Here is an 18,149-nt window from a genome sequence, read left to right as displayed (position 1 = left end):
CCTCGGGATTCCCGCGGCCCCCGGGCCCATGCCGGCCCCGACCCCGCCCCCGGCCAGTGCGTCCAGGCTCGCGCCGTGCAGCGCCCCCTCCGCGCCGGCCTCTGCGGCTGCGCGCTAGCCGGGCTGAGGCCGAGGGGAGGGGGTCGCGCCGGGGGCCAGCGGAGCTCCTGTGGTGGCAGTGGTGGTAGCGGGAAACGGAGCGAGCCCAGCGGCCGCGGGCAGACCCGGAGGGAACGGAGGAAGCGGTCATGTCTCGCTACACGAGGCCCCCCAACACCTCCCTGTTCATCAGGAACGTCGCGGACGCCACCAGGTGAACAGCCGCGGCGGCAGGTTGGGGACGCGGAGGAGGGGTAGGGTAACGGCCGCGCCGCGGAGCCCGGCCGAGGCCCGGCGGGGCTGCACGGAGCCTCCCCGCGGGCCCTGACTGCGCCGCCGGTTGAGGCACCTCCCGGGGGGAGGTGTGAGCCTTCGGGCCACTCCGCGGCCTGGGCGGGACTCCCGCGTCCGCCCTCCCGGCCGGGCTTCAGCCCAGGCGCCGCGCACACCGCGTCCCGGGCCCTCGTCGCTTTCCCCGCCTCAGCACCTCAGCCGGCAGGCGGTGGGGCAAGGGGCGCCCCTCTCCGGGGCCTGGGTCGCTCCCCGCCTCGAGCCGGGAGGGTTTGCGCTCCAGCGAGTGCCCGCGTTTCAGCCTCTTTGTCACCGTGCCGCGATAAAACCGCGCGTCCAACCCTTCTAGATGAGGAATTGAGGCTGGTGAGAACGTACTGTACCATAATGCGGACTCGGGCCTTACAGTTTCTTTCCCCCAGTTCTGATCTACTTACAGACGGTGCTGCTTACATTTTATTCTGCATACAAAAGATAACTTCAGTGAATGAGATCAGTGCGCTTTTCTTTAAAGTTCTGAGTCCAGTATTAATACCCCTTTTAACAGCTTGGATGGACTCACCTGGTCGATCCTGATGCTCAGTCCCTGCTGCCCCACCCCGTCCTCCTTTGAGAAGTCTGTCCACAGAGTGTCTGAACACAGATTTTAGGGAATGACTTCTTCTTGTAGCACTTCCTTCCTTAATGGAGCTGGAGGGATGGGGGGCGCGGGGCGGAGGTGAGGGAACGGTGTTAAATAGGCATTTTCATTTCACTAGGCTTTTTTCATTTACTTGCCCCTAAGCTTTCTACCTATGCAATATTGTTTTATTGTACACATGGGAGAGCGGCAGCTAAGAGGTTTTTAAAAATTTTTTTCCATGCTGTTCTCAGTAAACAATATAAGAAGCTATGGGTTTTAATGACTTACCTGGGGCCAGACAGGTGCAGATATATGGAGCTCTTGACTCCATAGTCATCTGGAGTATCATAATTTGCCTTTGAGGAGTAAATAAACATTAAGTTTTTTTTTTTATTATTTGTTTTTGAGACGGAGTCTCTGTCGCCCAGGCTGGAGTGCAATGGCCGAGTCTTGGTTCACTGCACCTCCACCTCCTGGGTTCAAGCGATTATCCTGCCTCACCTCCCGAGTAGATGGGAGTACAGGCATGTGCCCCCCCCATATCTGGCGAATCTTTGTATTTTTAGTAAAGATGAGGTTTCGCCATGTTAGCCAGGCTTTCCTGACCTTAACTGATCGGCCCACTTCAGCCTCGCACAGTGCTAAGATTAAAGGCATAAGGCACCGCGCCCCGCCAAGTACTTTTTATTTGATCACCCCAAGTACATATATCACAACTGTATGCTGTGATTACTATATCTTAGTTAACATCTGAAAGATGCCTTGTTTACATTTCTTCTCTCAGCCTGTTTATCAATATATTACATAGAAAACGTGAGCCAAATTCATAATTTGGGCAGAATTTTTAAAAATCTTGCAGTTGAACGGACAGTTTGAAAACGGAATAAGTATCAAGCCTCTTCTGGGTGTATGCAGAAAAATCAAGAGGTTTCCAATTCTAATGGCCACAGGAATTGAAGCTGCCAGCTTATAATGCATAGTAGGATGGTGTGGACTGTAGCAAATAGAAAAGGAAAAGTGACATCTAAAAGCAGCATCTGCCTCTAAACTCCACCTGATAGCTGCTATGTAGACATCTGGACTTCTTGTTGACATTATCTTTCTAGTTTTCAAGAGAAGTCAGAAATCTGGATTTTGTATGTGTAAACTCAGTCTTTAGATGTTAGCATTTAGTAAGTTGAATCCTATGAAAATCCCATTTGTAGAGTTAAAAGCTGTAAAATATAAGCCCAAGTGCGGTGGCTCACACCTGTAATCCCCGCACTTTGGGAGGCCAAGGCAGGCAGATCACTTGAGGCCAGGAGTTTGAGACCGGCCTGGCCTACATGGTGAAACCCCATCTCTTCTTACATACAAAAATTAGCCAGGAATGGTGGCTTACGCCTGTAATCCCAGCTGCTTGGGAGGCTGAGGCATAAGAATCGCTTGAATCCCAGAGGTGGAGGTTGGCAGTGAGCTGAGATTAGGCCACTGCATTCCAACCTGGGCAGTAGAGTGAGACTTTGTCTCAAAAATAAAAATAAAGGAAGTTGTAAAATATAGCCTGGTATGTGACACACCTGTAGTCCCATTTACTGGGGAAGCTGAGGTGGGAGGATCACTTGAGCTGGGAAGGTCAAGGTTACAGTGACCTATGATTATACCACTGGACTCCAGCTTGGGTGACAGAGAGACCTTGTCTCTAAACAAATAAAAGCTGTGGCCGGGCATGGTGGCTCATGCCTGTAATCCCAGCACTTTGGGAGGCTTAGGTGGGCAGATCACGAGATCAGGAGTTTGAGACCAGCCTGGCCAATATGGTGAAACCCTGTCTCTACTAAAATTACAAAAATCAGCTGGGTGTGGTGGTGCATGCCTGTAGTCCCAGCTACTTGGGAGGCTGAGGCAGAATTGCTTGAACCTGGGACATGAAGCCTGCAGTGAGCTGAGATTGCGCCACAGCACCCCAGCCTGGGTGGCAAAGTCAGACTCCATCTCAAAAAAAAAAAAAAGACAAAAAAAGAAATGGGTCTTGCGGTGTCTCCCAAACTGGAGTGCAGTAGCATGATCATAGCTTACTGCAGTCTCAAACTCCTGGGCTCAACCTGGGCTCAAGTGATCAGCCACCTGAGTAGCTGGGATTATAGCCACCATGTCCAGCTGATTTTTATTTTATTTTTTGTAGAGATGGGGTCTCATTATGTTGCTCAGGCTGGTCTTGAACTCCTGGGCTCAAGCAGTCCTCCACCTTAGTCTCCCAGACTGCTGGTATTACAGGTGTCAGCCACCATGCCTGGGCAATAGTGGGAATTCTAACACATGTTTTTGGAAGTGTAAGTTGGTTGGGCCACTTTAGAAGAACATGTAGTGAAGCTGAGATAGGCATACCCTCCAGCCCACCAATAATTCTTTGCTGGTGATACTGAAGCAGGAGAATAGGGTCTGTAGGCAGGGAACCTAAGACTGATTCATGCTGACTTCCTATAACTGAATCAAAAGGAAAACTCCACCTCTCTACACCCAAGTGACAAAAGGATCAGAGGCTACTCCCTTTATACTGCATTGCAGATGAAAAATGGAAACTACCTCTGACTGGTCCCCTCCTGCAACCAATCAGACTGGTCCCAGGCCAACTCTTCATGTGCAACTTTGAACCTTCACTTCAGCCTCTGATTGGTTGCCTGTCAAGTCTTCATTTACATAGGGTGTAACCAAGTGACCAATGGGAAACCTTAGAGGGCATTTAAACCCCAGAAAATTCTGTAACCAGTGCACTTGACCACTTGCTTGAGTCTGCTCCCACTCTGTGGAGTAATGTTTCATTTCAGTTAATCTGTGCTTTCATTGCTTCCTTTTTGTTCATTGCTTTGTGTGTTTTGGTCCAATTCTTTTTTAAAAATGCCAAGAACCTGGAAGACTCATAGTCAAGACCCCCCATTGGTAACAGAAGGATATAGTATCTAATTTCTTTAAAAATACTGAAAATTATGGCAAATATGGCAAATAATGAGATGTTTGGTAGATACATGGATATTTATTATTCTCTGTGCTTGTTTTGAATGTTGAAGTAGATCATACCAAAAGTGCAAAAATAAGTGAAAACAAAACAACAGCTAACAGGTGAGGGAGTAGAGACAATGAATGGGAATCGGTTCTTTTGAAAAGATCTGTTCCATCCGACTCCAGTCACCCTTGGCTTCCAGGACTCCAAACCTCTGTGACACACAGTGCTCCAGCTTCCTCCTTTATATGATCTATGATCCCTTTCCTCTTAGCCACTACATTTGGTTGATGGGATTGGTTGTCTAAGAAGACCTTCATTTGAATCCTAGCTCTGCTACTGGCTGTGTAGATCTCTGGGCAAGGTAACTTCTCTCACTCTCAGTGTCCTTTACTCTTAAATGGTAACAATAATGTATTCTTTACTCATTGATAGGCAAATGTATGTTGAGTACCTAGTGTGTGCCCAGCAGCTACATCAGGTACAGAGATATGCTGGTGAAGACACCTGCTTTAGCAGTGATTCTCCACCTTCAGTGTCAGAATTGCCTGTAAAATCCTGAAAAATTTAAACATAATTTAGGCCTCACTATGGAAAACACTAATTAGGTCCAGAGTTAATGCGTCAGATTGGGGTGCCTCTGTCTGTAACATCCCCTCATAGATGATTACAATACTCAGGAGAGGTTGAGACTCTTTATGCCAGTCTATGATCTGTGGGAGCAGGAATTGTATATTCTTTGTTTCTCACCATATTCCTAGAAACTTGCACATAGTAAGTGCTCAATAAGTATTTGCTGAATTCTGAATAAGTGAAAGAAAAAAGACATTGTCACTGTCTTCAAAAACTAATAGTAAAAACAAACGTTATATGAGTGTTAAGTTGAATAAAGTATGTCATAATAGTGACTGTGCTACTGGCATATAGTAGATGCTTCATCGATATTAGTTCAATCTCATGTGTAATAATTTCTAAATCCCCATCTGTAGCCTTATCACTGGCTTCTAGTCTCGAGACTTAATTATTATAATTATTAACTATATTTATATGCATTAATATAATGCATGTAATAATTTTCAGTTGCTTACAGAACTCTTACCAATGTTCTACCATCACCTCAAATTCTGCATTTCTAAACCTGGAAGTTGTTTTTTTTTTTGCCTCTTTTCTCCCTCCTTGATCTAGCCTAGCTCTCTTTTCTAATTTTTGTAACTGACATCATCTAATTTTGTAATTGACACTAACAAGCTAGAAGCTTATTAGTCATCTGTGAATCTTTATTTCTCCTGAGCCACATTTTGTGATCATAGCTTGATGCTGAATCCCTATGATAGCACCATGAAGTAGTAGGGTGTAGTGGTTAAGAAGATGGACTAGACTAGGCATGGTGGCTCACGGCTATAATCCCAGCACTTTGGGAGGCCAAGGTGGGCGGATCATGAGATCAGGAGATTGAGACCATCCTGGCCAACATGGTGAAACCTTGTCTCTACTAAATGTGAAAAAATTAGCTGGGTATGGTGGCACTTGCCTGTAGTCCCAGCTTCTCAGGAGGCTGAGACAGACGAATCACTTGAACCTGGGAGGCCAAAGTTACAGTGAGCTGAGATCGCACCACTGCACTCCAGCAAGGCAACAGAGCAAGACTCCGTTTCAGAAAAAAAAAGAAAGAAACAAGAAGATGGACTAGTGTGGGACTGAAAATTTGATTTCTGGCTCTGTCAATTGCTGGCTCAGTAACCTTAGAAGGGTTAATCTGTCAATATCACCTGTAATCTGTTTTTATCACCTGTAAGTAACCTGTAATCTGTCTGTATCACCTGTAATCTGTTTATATCACCTGTAAATAACCACAGGGATCTTGTAAGAATTAAATGGTTGTAAGCTGAACAGTGGCTAATATATAAATGCACTGTAACTGTTAGCTATTACTGCTAAATGTTTTGTCTCTTCAGTTAAATTGTAGCCCCATGAAGATTAATATCATGCTATTTAATTTTTTTTGATATCCCTTTTGAAGTACCTAATCACACTAGAAGGCATATAGCAGGCTCAAAATACTTGTCCAATTTGGGAATACAGTAGTTACTTTGTTTTATGTTTAATATTAGAACACTCATTTTCTTTAAAGCCTGAGAAATAATTTTAGGACTTCTTTAGAATCTAATTCTTACAATCTGAAAACAAGATTAACATAAACATGAAATTATAGTGAGGCACTTATGGAATGATGATGCTAAAAAAAAAAAGAAAAATTATAGTGAGGCAAAATGAATGTGTTCTTAGTGAAACAAGTACTTACTTGGTCTTATAGTAACTTTCAGAGGTAGAGATGCTCGGTCAGTGTTTCTGGAAATTAAGCGTAACAACCACCTGGAGTGCTTGTAAAGCTACAGATTTCCAACCTCTAATCCAGACTACCTGAATCAGAACCTCCAAGAGAGGTCTTAGAATCTGGGGGGTTTTGTTTTTTTGTTTTTTTTTTTAAGACAGGGCCTCACTCTGTCACCCAGGCTGGAGTGCAGTGGTGTGATCTTGGCTCACTACAGCCTGAACCTCCCTGCGCTCAGGTGATTCTCCCACTTCAGCCTCCCGCATAGCTGGGACTACAGGCACATGCTACCAAGTCTGGCTAATTCTTGCACTTTTTGTGGAGACGGGGTTTCACCATGTTTCCCAGGCTGGAGTTCAGGAGTTCAAGTGATCCACATACCTTGGTTCCCCAAAGTGCTGGGATTATAGGTGTGAGTCACCATGCCTGACCTGAGAATGTTTTTTTCTTTCTTTTTTCCCTTCCTTTCAAAACCTTGCATGATTCTTACAAAAAACAATTTTAGATAATGCTGGTCTAGATGATGTTCTTTCTTTTGGATGTTTCGAGAGGATTTCTGGAGGCAAAATATTTTAATCCAGCTATTCATATTTCTTTACCTTATTTCTAAAACACTTCAGGCCTGAGGACTTGCGCCGTGAGTTTGGTCGATACGGCCCTATAGTAGACGTTTACATTCCACTTGACTTCTACACGCGCCGCCCGAGAGGATTTGCTTATGTTCAATATCCTTTATTTTATTGTGTGCATGTGAATATACTGCATATGTGTGCTTATACATATATGTATTCAGTAACATATGATATTAATATTCCTAATTAAATGTGTTTATTTCTTTATCTCAGAAGATCTAAAGCAGTCCACAGTAGCTGGCAAGCAGCCCCCAGTTTGAACCAACCTGTTAGCTAGAATCCAAGCATAAATCCAGCAGGCAAGACAAAAGGTACTAAAGTTCAAGCATCAAGGAGTAAAAAGGGAGGGTGGACACAGATATAAAGACCTGGAAGAGGGGAAGTCTTTATCAAGCAAAAGACAAAGCCAACACCAGGTTGAGACTTCGGCTTTCCTACATTTACTCAGAGTTCCAGAGTCAAAGCCAAGTCTGATTTTGTTGGTTCTGCGTCTCTTATAAAGTCCACCTTTCAAGCCTTAAAGAGTAAAGGGCAAGGTTCAAGATCAAGTGACATTGAGGTAATTGCCAAAGTCTCGTTTTATATTGTATTTCTTGAACTTTTTCTGTTTGTAATATTTTTTAATTAAATCAGTAGAAATCTTCTAAAAAAAGTTATTTATTTTTATATAGCTAATTTCCATTATAGCTAGGTTTAATATTATATAATTTATATATATAAGGAAGTTTAGTGGGATTTACAAACCAATATATGTAATTCCAGATATTTACAGATTGCTTTTATGTTTCTTTTATATCTATATCCCAAGTAGTAAAAAGAGAAATGTTTGGCCAGGCACAGTGCTCATGCCTGTAATCCCAGCACTTTGGGAGGTGGAGGCAGGTGGATCACCTCAAATCAGGAGTTCGAGACCAGCCTGACCAACATGGTGAAACCTAAAATACAAAAATTAGCCGGGTGTGGTGACATGGGCCTGTAATCCCAACTACTCCAGAGGCTAAGGCGGGAGAATCTCTTGAACCCCAGAGACGGAGGATGCAATGAGCTGAGATCGCACCATTGCACTCCAGCCTGGGTGACAAGAGTGAAACTCCATCTCAAAAAAATAAAAAATAAATGTATAAAGTGGTAGGTTCAAAGGTAGATATCATTTTTAAAGGACTGAATCTGTTTTTGTTTTAACTCGCTTGTATATGTCTGGTTTTGTTTGCAAGTAATCTTTCTTAAATGTCAAATTTAAAAGTCTTTTAATGGCTGGGCGCGGGGACTCACGCCTATAATCCCAGCACTTTGGGAGGCCAAGGCAGGTGGATCACGAGGTCAAGAGATCGAGACCATCCTGGTCAACAAGGTGAAACCCCGTCTCTACTAAAAATACAAAAATTAGCTGGGCATGGTGGCGCGCGCCTGTAGTCCCAGCTGCTCGGGAGGCTGAGGCAGGAGAATTGCTTGAACCCAGGAGGCGAAGGTTGCGGGGAGCAGAGATGGCGCCATTGCACTCCAGCCTGGGTAACAAGAGCGAAACTCCGTCTCAAAAAATAAATAAATAAATAAATAAAAGTCTTTTAATGAGAGTAATTTTAGTTTCAGAATAAAGGCTTCTGCATGCTGATATTCAGTGAAAAACCTGATGGATCCTTTATCTGAGAGAAGGGAGTGAGTACTAAACAGTTTATAATTTTATAATGCTAGCCAATTTTGCACTTTTTTTTTCTTGTAGTTCAAATTATACATGCATACCGCAGCTACACTATTACAGACACTAAAGGTATAGTTACATGTTTGCTTTTGTTCTTTTTATTTTTAGACTCACTCTTCTAAATCATAATGGGTCATTTGTTTTCGTAAGAAAAAGTGAAAGCTTTTTTCTAATTATTCATATTATATTGAAAATGTGAGCTTAGTAACTTGAACTTTATTTTCCTATTAATTTCATTTTACATGTAAATAGTACTTTTAAAATATGTTTACTTGATATCTCATGTTCAAAGTATCCTTAACAGCTAGTCATATTTGAAGACGTTCGAGACGCTGAAGATGCTCTTTATAACCTCAATAGAAAGTGGGTATGTGGCCGTCAAATTGAAATACAGTTTGCACAAGGTGATCGCAAAAGTAAGTGTGACTGAATGTTAGATTTTATTTATTCAGCAGAATGAGTTTTAGTGATGACCAATTTTTTTTTTTTTTTTTGAGACAGAGTTTTGCTCTTGTTACCCAGGCTGGAGTGCGATGGCGCAATCTCAGCTCACCGCAACCTCTACCTCCTGTGTTCAAGCTATTCTCCTGCCTCAGCCTCCTGAGTAGCTGGGACTACAGGCGCGCGCCATCATGCCCAGCTAATTTTTTGTATTTTTAGTAGAGACGGGGTTTCACCATGTTGACCAGGATGGTCTCGATCTCTTGACCTTGTGATCCACCCGCCTCAGCCTCCCAAAGTGCTGGGATTATAGGTGTGAGCCACCGCACCCAGCTTTTTCTTTCTTTCCTTTTTTTTTTTTTTGAGATGGAGTTTCGCTCTTGTTACCCAGGCTGGAGTGCAGTGGTGCGATCTCGGCTCACCACAACCTCCGCCTCCTGGGTTCAGGCAGTTCTCCTGCCTCAGCTTCCCAAGTAGCTGGGACTACAGGCACACACCACCATGCCCAGTTAATTTTTGTATTTTTTTTAGTAGAGACAGGGTTTCACCTTGTTGACCAGGATGGTCTGGATCTCTTGACCTCATGATCCACCCGCCTCAGCCTCCCAAAGTACTGGGATTACAGGCGTGAGCCACTGCACCTGGCCTTGACTGATTTTTTTTAATGTAAAATTCTTTCAGAAAGTGATTACTAGTTAAGTGGCTGTTACTGTAGTATTCAGGTAACAAATTATAAGTCTTGTTCTTGATGTTCCAGCACCAGGCCAAATGAAATCAAAAGAACGTCATCCTTGTTCTCCAAGTGATCACAGGAGATCAAGAAGCCCCAGCCAAAGGAGAACTCGAAGTAGAAGTTCTTCATGGGGAAGAAATAGGAGGCGGTCAGACAGCCTTAAAGAGTGAGTACGAAATACAGGGACTGAAAACTTTATTTTCTACTTTTTCTGGGAAATATATATATATATGTTTTTTGATAGAGTCTCACTGTTTCCCAGGCCGGAGTGCAGTGATGCACGATCGTGGCCCTCTGTAGCCTTGATCTCCCAGGCTCAAGCAATCCTCCCACCACTAGCCTCCCAAGTAGTGGATACTAGAGGTGTGCACCACCACACCAGGCTAATTTTTTTAATTATTTTGTAGAGATGGAGGGTCCTGCTATGTTGCCCAGGCTGGTCTTAAATTCCTGATTCCTGAGCTCAAGTGATTTCTCCTGCCTCAGCTTCCCAAAGCGCTAGGATTACAGGTGTGAGTCATTGCACCCAGCCTGGAAAATATTTTAAACTTTTTTTTTTTTTTTTTTGGTGGCAGGGAGGAAGGCAGGCAGGAAGGGAATAAGGACGGTAGGGAGGAAGGAAGGGATGAAGGAAGGAAGGAAGGGAGGAAGCGGGGAGGGAGGGAGGGAGGGAGGGAAGGGAAGAAAGGAAATCAAGCAATGAGACATTGCCGACCTGAATCTAGAGGTTTACAAGTTGATTTCTTTTTTTTTTGAGAGAAGGAAAGAAAAATAAATAAATAAATAAGTAAAGGAGAGGAAGAGAAAGAGGGAGAGTAAATGGAAATATTGCTTTATTTTGAAAAAAATTGGGTATTAATAATGGCCAATCAATGTTTCATTTAAACTTATGGGTAGGTGTGATGTGGTATTGACAAGAATGTATATTTTGTGTATTTGAAGTGGAGAGCTCTATAAATATTTATTAAGTTTACTTGTTCTGGATCTGAGTTCGAGTACTTGATATCCTTATTAATTTTCTGTCTCATTGAATCTAAGTCTCCTATCTGGGTGTTAGGATCGTTAGCTCTTGTTGTTGCATTGATCCTTTTACCACTATATCTTTGTTGCTTTAAAATCTATTTTATCTGATACAAGAATTGCAACTCCTGCTTTTTATTTATTTATTATTTATTTTTGCTCTCCATTTGGTTGGTAAATCTTTCTCCATCCCTTTGTTTTGAGTCTTTGTGTATCCTTGCATGTGAAACAGGTCTGGATGTAACATGCCGTTGGGTTTTGGCTGTGTCTTTTGATTGGGAATTTAGTCAATTTAAATTTAGGGTTACTGCCATTTGATGTTGACTGGCTGTTTTATCCATTTGTTGGTGTAAATTCTTCTTTATGTTGGTGCTCTTTACTTTTTGGTGTATTTTTAGAAAGGCTAATACTGGTTGTTTCTTTCTGTGTGTAATGCTTCTTTCAGAAGCTCTTGTAAAGCAGGCCTGGTGGTAATAAAATCTCTGAGTTCTTGCTTGTTCATAAAAGATTTTGTTTTTCCTTCAGTTGTGAAGCTTAGTTTGGCTGGATATGAAATTCTGGGCTGAAGGTTCTGTTCTTTGAGGATGTTGAATATTGGCCCCCACTCTCTTCTGGCCTGTAGAGTTTCTGCCGAGAGATCTGCTGTAAGTCTGATAGGCTTGCCTTTGTGGGTAATCTGACCTTTCTCTCTGGCTGCCCTTAGTATCTTCTCCTTCATTTCAACCCTGGTGAATCTAACGATTATGTGCCTTGGGGTTGCTCTTCTTGAGGAATATCTTTGTGGTGTTCTCTGTATTACCTGGGGTTGAATGTTGTCCTGCTTTGCTAGTTTAGGAAAATTTTCCTGAATAATATCCTGAAGGGTATTTTCCAGCTTGGATTCATTCTCTCTGTCGCACTCAGGTACACCTATCAAACGTAAATTTGGTCTTTTCACATAGTCCCACATTTCTTAGAGACTATGCTCATTCCTTTTTATCCTTTTTTCTCTAATCTTTTCTTCATGTTTTATTTCATTAAGTTGGACTTTGACCTCTGATATCCCTTCTTCTGTTTGAACAATTCGGGTGTTTAAACCTGTGCATACTTCTCGGAGTTCCTGTATTGTATTCTTCAGTTCCATTAATTCACTCATACTCCTCTCTAAGTTGTCTATTCTCAATAGGATTTCATCAAACCTTTTTTCAAAGTTCCTAGTTTCTTTACGTTGGGCTACAACATGTTCTTTTAACTCACCGAAGTTTGTTATTATCCATTCCTTGAAGAGTGATTCTGTCATCAGGAGGCGCTCGTTCTCCATCAAGCCTTGTTCCATTGTTGATGTGGAACTGTGATCATCTTTAGAGGGAGAGGCGTTCTGACTTTGAGTATTCTCAGCTTTTTTACGCTGGTTTCTTCCTGTCATTGTAAATTTATCCTCCTATCGTCTTTGAAATTACCAACTTTCAGATTAGGTCTCTTGAGTGGACGTCCAGGTTGTTAGTTCCCAGGGCCAGAGCAGCGGCGTTAAAACTCATGGTGCTTTTCTGCCCAGGATTCTCCTGTCGGGCTTCCTTCTTGTTTCCGTAGTAAGCGACTCTGCCTTCCCGGGGCTCCAAACCTCGGTCAGAAGGGGAACCAGTCCCGTTTACTCTGCGCCGAGCACTGCCGCGTCGAGGTGCGGGTGGAACCGCTGCACCGACCACTAGAGTCGCGCTGGCGACTTGTGTGTTTCCACCACTGGGGGATCTTCTGCTTCGTGAGCGACCAGACTTTGTCTGAAAGTGTGGGGTCCTCTAGTTCTCCGCGCCTTCCCTGAGAGCTGCAATCCCGGGATGTTAGCAATTGGCCATCTTGGATCGTTCTCCACCTTTAAACTTTTTATAAACAGTCCACTTGAGTCATTTTGTTTAATGTATAAAAATAATCAATTTCTGTTAAAAGATAATGCTCTTCTCTATTTATCATATATTGTTATTTAATTTGGGTTTATTGGATTCATTCTTATGTCAAAGTTAAAGACTTAACTTTTTTATATGAGAAGATAATATATAGTGAACAAAAAACAAAAGGTAAGAAAATATATACTCGGCTGGGTGTAGTGGCTCACACCTGTAACCCAGCCCTTTGGGAGCCCAGGCCAGACGGATCACAGGTCAGAAATTCGAGACCAGCCTGACCAACATGGTGAAACCCTGTTTCTACTAAAAATACAAATATTAGCCAGGCATCGTGGCACACACCTGTAATCCCAACTACTCAGGAGGCTGAGGCGGGAGAATCACTTGAACTGGGGAGGCACAGCTTGCAGTGAGCTGAGATTGCACCACTACTCCAGCCTAGGTGGCAGAGCAAGACTGCATCTCAAAAAAAAAATCTTGTACTACTTGTTGAGTAAAAGAAAAATTAAAAAAAAACAATGATAAGGTGATAAATTTTAGATAAATAATATTTTCCTAAATGTGCCCAAAAATTTGGAATCTTCAACTTTAAAATGTTTAAATGCATAAGAAATATAATAAAATAACCAGGTGCAGTAAGCTCAGTACTTTGGGAGGCTGAGATGGGAGCATCACTTGATGCTAGGAGTTCAAGACTAGCCTGGGACAACAGAGAGAGACCCCCATCTCTGCAAAAAAAAAAAAAAAAACAAGAAAAAAAGACATATAATAAAATTCCCTATGAAAAAGGTGGTTGACTAAAGTTAATGTAAATCAATTTACTTTTGAAAGGTAAGTTATCAAGAACAAGTTCCAAGTATGGCAGTATTGAAGACATATTAGTAATTTGGGGGGAGGGGGAAAGATATTTGCAAGTTATTTATTTTGCTAGCCAGGAGTTTATTTCTATTAGAATAATAAGTGAATCACAGCAGAAATTATATGGACCGGGCGTGGTGGCTCACACCTGTAATCCTAGCACTTTGGGAGGCAGAGGTGGGTGGATTATTTGAGGTCAGGAGTTCCAGACCATCCTGGCCAATATGGTGAATGAAACCTTGTGTCTACTAAAAATACGGGCCAGGTGCAGTGGTTCATGCCTATAATCCCAGCACTTCGGAAGGCCAAGGCAAGCAGATCACCTGAGGTCAGGAGTTTTGAGACTAGCTGGGCCAACGTGGTGAAACCCGTGTCCATCAAAAAATACAAAAATTAGCTGGGTGTGGTGGCACATGCCTGTAACCCTAACTGTTCAGGAGGCCAAGGCAAGAGAATTTTTTGAACCCGGGAGGCAGAGGTTGCAGTGAGCCAAAGACAGTGCTACTGCCCTCCAGCCTGGGTGACAAAGCGAGACTCCATCTCAAAAAAAAAAAAAAAAAAAATCCAGGAGTGGTGGCATATGCCTGTAGTCCCAGCTACTCAGGAGGCTGAGGCAGGAGAATCACTTGAACCTGAGAGGCAGAGGTTGTAGCGAGCCAAGATCATGCCACTGCACAACAGCCTGGGTGACAAAGCAAGACTCCATCTCAAAAAAAAAAAAAAGAATTTAAATTGATTGTTTCTAAATTCATTACAGCCTTAGTGAACCAGTTTTTTTCTCCTGCTTGATTTAAGTAAGGTGGATATTCCCATCATTTTCTGCCTTCTAGTGGAAGTATAACACTTGACTATCTCAAATCATGGAGTCTCAGGGATAGAAGGACCACATCTTTCAGGACAATGCTATTCTGCTTTGTACTTGTTATGAGACCATTGCTTAACCTCCCTGACCCCAGTTTTTCTCATTTTAAAAATTGTATTATGCCCAGGTGCATTGGCTTACATCTGTGATCCCAGCACTCTGGGAGGCCAGAGTGAGATCACTTGAGTCCAGGAAGTCAAGAGACCAGTCTGGGCAACATAGTGAGACCCCCATGTCTAAAAAAAAAAAAAAAAAAATTAGCCAGGTGTGTCGGCACATGCCTGTTCCAGCTACTGGGAGGTAAGAAGAGGGTGAGCTGAGGTGGGAGGACTGCTTGAGCCCAGTAGGTGAAGGCTGCAGTGAGCCATGATTATACCACCACACTCCAACCTGGGCAGTGAAGTGAGACCCTGTGTTAATTAAATAATAAAATAATAAAAATAGTATTGCAAAGAATGAACTCTGACCTAGCTCTCAAAGTATTCATAAGGATCAGATTATCAGTGGGTGGGTATGTGAGCATATGTGTATATTTATATATGTATATGTTATGTATGTATATGGATCAGAATATATAAGCCAACATATACTGTAAATGTATGCAGTATATGTGGTATTACCTTGGACTTAAAAGAGGTCTTTTATTTTTTTTTAGTGGATATACCAGAAAACTAGTTTGTTGCTGCACTAGGCTATGAATTTCAAGAGACAAGGACTTTTGTCTAACACATGTTTATATCTGTCACTTAAAGTAGTTGCTAGCTCATATTAGATATTCCAGCTGGGCATGGGAGCTCACATCTGTAATCCCAGCAGTTTGAGAGGCTGGAGCAGGCAAATCACTTGAGGCTAGGAGTTCAAGACCAGCCTGGCCAACATGGTGAAACACCATCTCTACTAAAAGTACAAAAATTAGCTGGGCATGGTGGCGCATACCTGTAGTTCCAGCTACTTAGAAAGCTGAGGCACAAGAATTGCTTGAACCTGGTGGAGTTGCAGTGAGCCAAGATTACGCCACTGCATTTCAACCTGGGCAACAGAGCAAGACTCTGTCTCAGAATAAATAAATAAATTAATTAAATTAAAATTTTAAAAGGTATTCCATCAATCTTTTTTAACTTTATATCAAGAAATGTGTATGTTAGAACTCTAAATGTTCCTATGTTAGGATTTTTTTTCAAGAGTATTTTCTTCATTTTGTTTTCTACAATTGTCCACAAAATGAAATTTAATAATTTCTAAAAGACTATGTATTTATTCCAGAACATATTTGATATCAATATATTTTTGGTATAAATATATAATTAAAAAATTCAAGAAAAGCCAGCTACAGTGGCTCATGCCTGTAATCCCAGCATTTTCGGAGGCTGAGGCACATGGATCACTTGAGGTCAGACAAGCCTTGCTAACATGGTGAAACCTCGTCTCTACTAAAAATACAAAAATTAGCCAGGCATGGTGGCACGTGCCTGTAATCCCAGCTACTTGGGAGGCTGAGACAGGAGAATTGCTTGAACCTGGGAAGATGAGGTTGCAGTGAGCCAAACTTGCACCACTGCACTCCAGCCTGAGTGACAGAGTAAGACTCTGTCTCAAAAACAAACAAAACCAAAAATTAAAGAGGCTATGCATGATGCTATTATCCAAAGAAAGCTTTTTAAATTTCTTCTTCTAGTTCAGTGTTACTATATAGTATCATTTTTCTTCAGTCTAAAGAATATTTAGTATTTATTTATTTTATTTTTATTTTTTTTTTTTTTAAGATGGAGTTTCGCTCGTTACCCAGGCTGGAGTGCAGTGACTTGATCTTGGCTCATGCAACCTCCGCCTCCTGGGTTCAGGCAATTCTCCTGCCTCAGCCTCCTGAGTAGCTGGGATTACAGGCATGCGCCACCATGCCCAGCTAATTTTTTTTTTGTATTTTTAGTCAAGACGGGGTTTCACTACGTTGACCAAGATGGTCTTGATCTCTTGACCTCGTGATCCACCCTCCTCGGCCTCCCAAAGTGCCGGGATTATAGGCGTGAGCCACCGTGCCCCGCCCTAGTATTTTTTTTTTCTCTTTAATCTCACCAGGAAGTACCAGGGCAGTGAATATTTAGTATTTCTTATAATACACATCTGCTTATAGTGAATTATCTCAGCTTTTGTTTGAAAACATCTTTATTTAATATTCATCTATGAAAAATATTTTTGCTGTATATAGAATTCTGTATTGGCAGTGACTTTTCTTTTTCCTCTTTAAAAATGTCATTCTGGCCAGGCGCGGTGGCTCACGCCTGTAATCCCAGCACTTTGGGAGGCCGAGGCGGGTGGATCACGAGGTCAAGAGATCGAGACCATCCTGGTCAAAATGATGAAACCCCGTCTCTACTAAAAATACAAAAAATTAGCTGGGCATGGTGGCGCATGCCTGTGTAATCCCAGCTACTCAGGAGGCTGAGGCAGGAAAATTGCCTGAACCCAGGAGGCGGAGGTTGCGGTGAGCCGAGATCGCGCCATTGCACTCCAGCCTGGGTAATGAGCGAAACTCCGTCTCAAAAAAAAAAAAATGTCATTCTGTTGTTTTTCTGATATCGGTCTGTTGTCGGTCTTGTGATTGCTCCTTTGAAGGTAATTTGTCTTTCATTCTTTGGCAAGGTTTTCAATTTTTTTTTTTTTTTTTTTTTTTGAGACGGAGTTTCGCTGTTGTTACCCAGACTGGAGTGCAATGGCATGATCTCGGCTCACCGCAACCTCTGCCTTCTGGGTTCAAGCAATTCTCCTGCCTCAGCCTCCCAAGTAGCTGGGACTACAGTCATGCCCAGCTAATTTTTGTATTTTTAGTAGAGACGGGATTTCACCTTGTTGACCAGGATGGTCTCGATCTCTTGATCTCATGATCCACCTGCCTTGGCCTCCCAAAGTGCTGGGATTATAGGCGTGAGCCACCGCGCCCAGCCCTTTTGTTTTTTTGAGACGGTGTCTCACTCTGTTGTCCAGGCTGGAGTGCAGTGGTACAATGTCTGCTCACTGCAACCTCCACCTCCTGGATTGGACCAATTCTCCTGAGTAGCTGGGATTACAGGCACACACCACTACACCCAGGTAATTTTTGTATTTTTAACAGAGGCGGAGTTTCTCCATGTTGGCCAGGCTGATCTTGAACTCCTGACCACAGGTGATCGCCTGCCTTGGCCTCCCAAAGTACTGGAATTACAGGCATGAGCCACTGTGCTCAGCTGGTTTTCAGATTTTTTCTTTGACTTTGGTTTTCAGCACTTTTACTGCAATGTGCCTAGTATAGTTTTCTTTGTCTATGTGGAGTTTATTGAGCTTTTTGAAATTGTGGGTTAATGCTTTTTGTTAGTTTTATAAAATTCTAGGCCATTATCTCTTCAAATATTGCTGCTGCCTTATTTAGTCTCTTCTTGCCTGTGTGACTGTATACTATATATCTGTTGTGTTCTTTTATGGATTTCTTAAAATTCCTTTTCTCGCATTTTCTTTCAGTAGGATGTTTTTCTAATGATCTTTTAGTTCACTGTTTCTTCTTTTTTTTTTTAGTTCGAAGTTTTCTCTTGTTGCCCAGGCTACAGTGCAATGGCATGATCGTGGCTCACTGCAACCTCCACCTCCCAAGTTCAAGTGATTCTCCTGCCTCAGCCTCCCAGGTAGCTAGGATTACAGTCGTGTGCCACCACGCCTGGCTGATTTTTGT

General features: G+C 42.6%; 1 protein-coding gene across 17 annotated transcripts in view; it reads left to right on the top strand.

Moving 5' to 3' along the window:
• Positions 1–18,149, top strand: part of SRSF12 (serine and arginine rich splicing factor 12) — a 43,275-nt gene that overhangs the window by 19,859 nt on the left and 5,267 nt on the right. Inside the window, exons 1-6 of one of the 17 annotated variants that reach the window (XM_078369770.1) lie at positions 126–313; positions 7,170–7,267; positions 7,405–7,515; positions 8,677–8,724; positions 8,960–9,071; positions 9,854–9,995. In XM_078369770.1, coding sequence (XP_078225896.1) covers positions 8,689–8,724; positions 8,960–9,071; positions 9,854–9,995 — 290 coding nt within the window. In that variant the 5' untranslated portion in view covers positions 126–313; positions 7,170–7,267; positions 7,405–7,515; positions 8,677–8,688. Of the gene's footprint in view, positions 1–125; positions 757–6,944; positions 7,052–7,169; positions 7,516–8,540; positions 8,613–8,676; positions 8,725–8,947; positions 9,072–9,853; positions 9,996–18,149 lie in introns of those variants that run through there. The other 16 variants (XM_078369777.1, XM_078369772.1, XM_078369771.1 and 13 more) reach the window with 16 other exon arrangements.

Source organism: Callithrix jacchus, chromosome 4 (assembly GCF_049354715.1).
Source record: "Callithrix jacchus isolate 240 chromosome 4, calJac240_pri, whole genome shotgun sequence".
NCBI lineage: Eukaryota > Metazoa > Chordata > Mammalia > Primates > Cebidae > Callithrix > Callithrix jacchus.
This window is presented reverse-complemented; position numbering and strand designations above follow the sequence as displayed.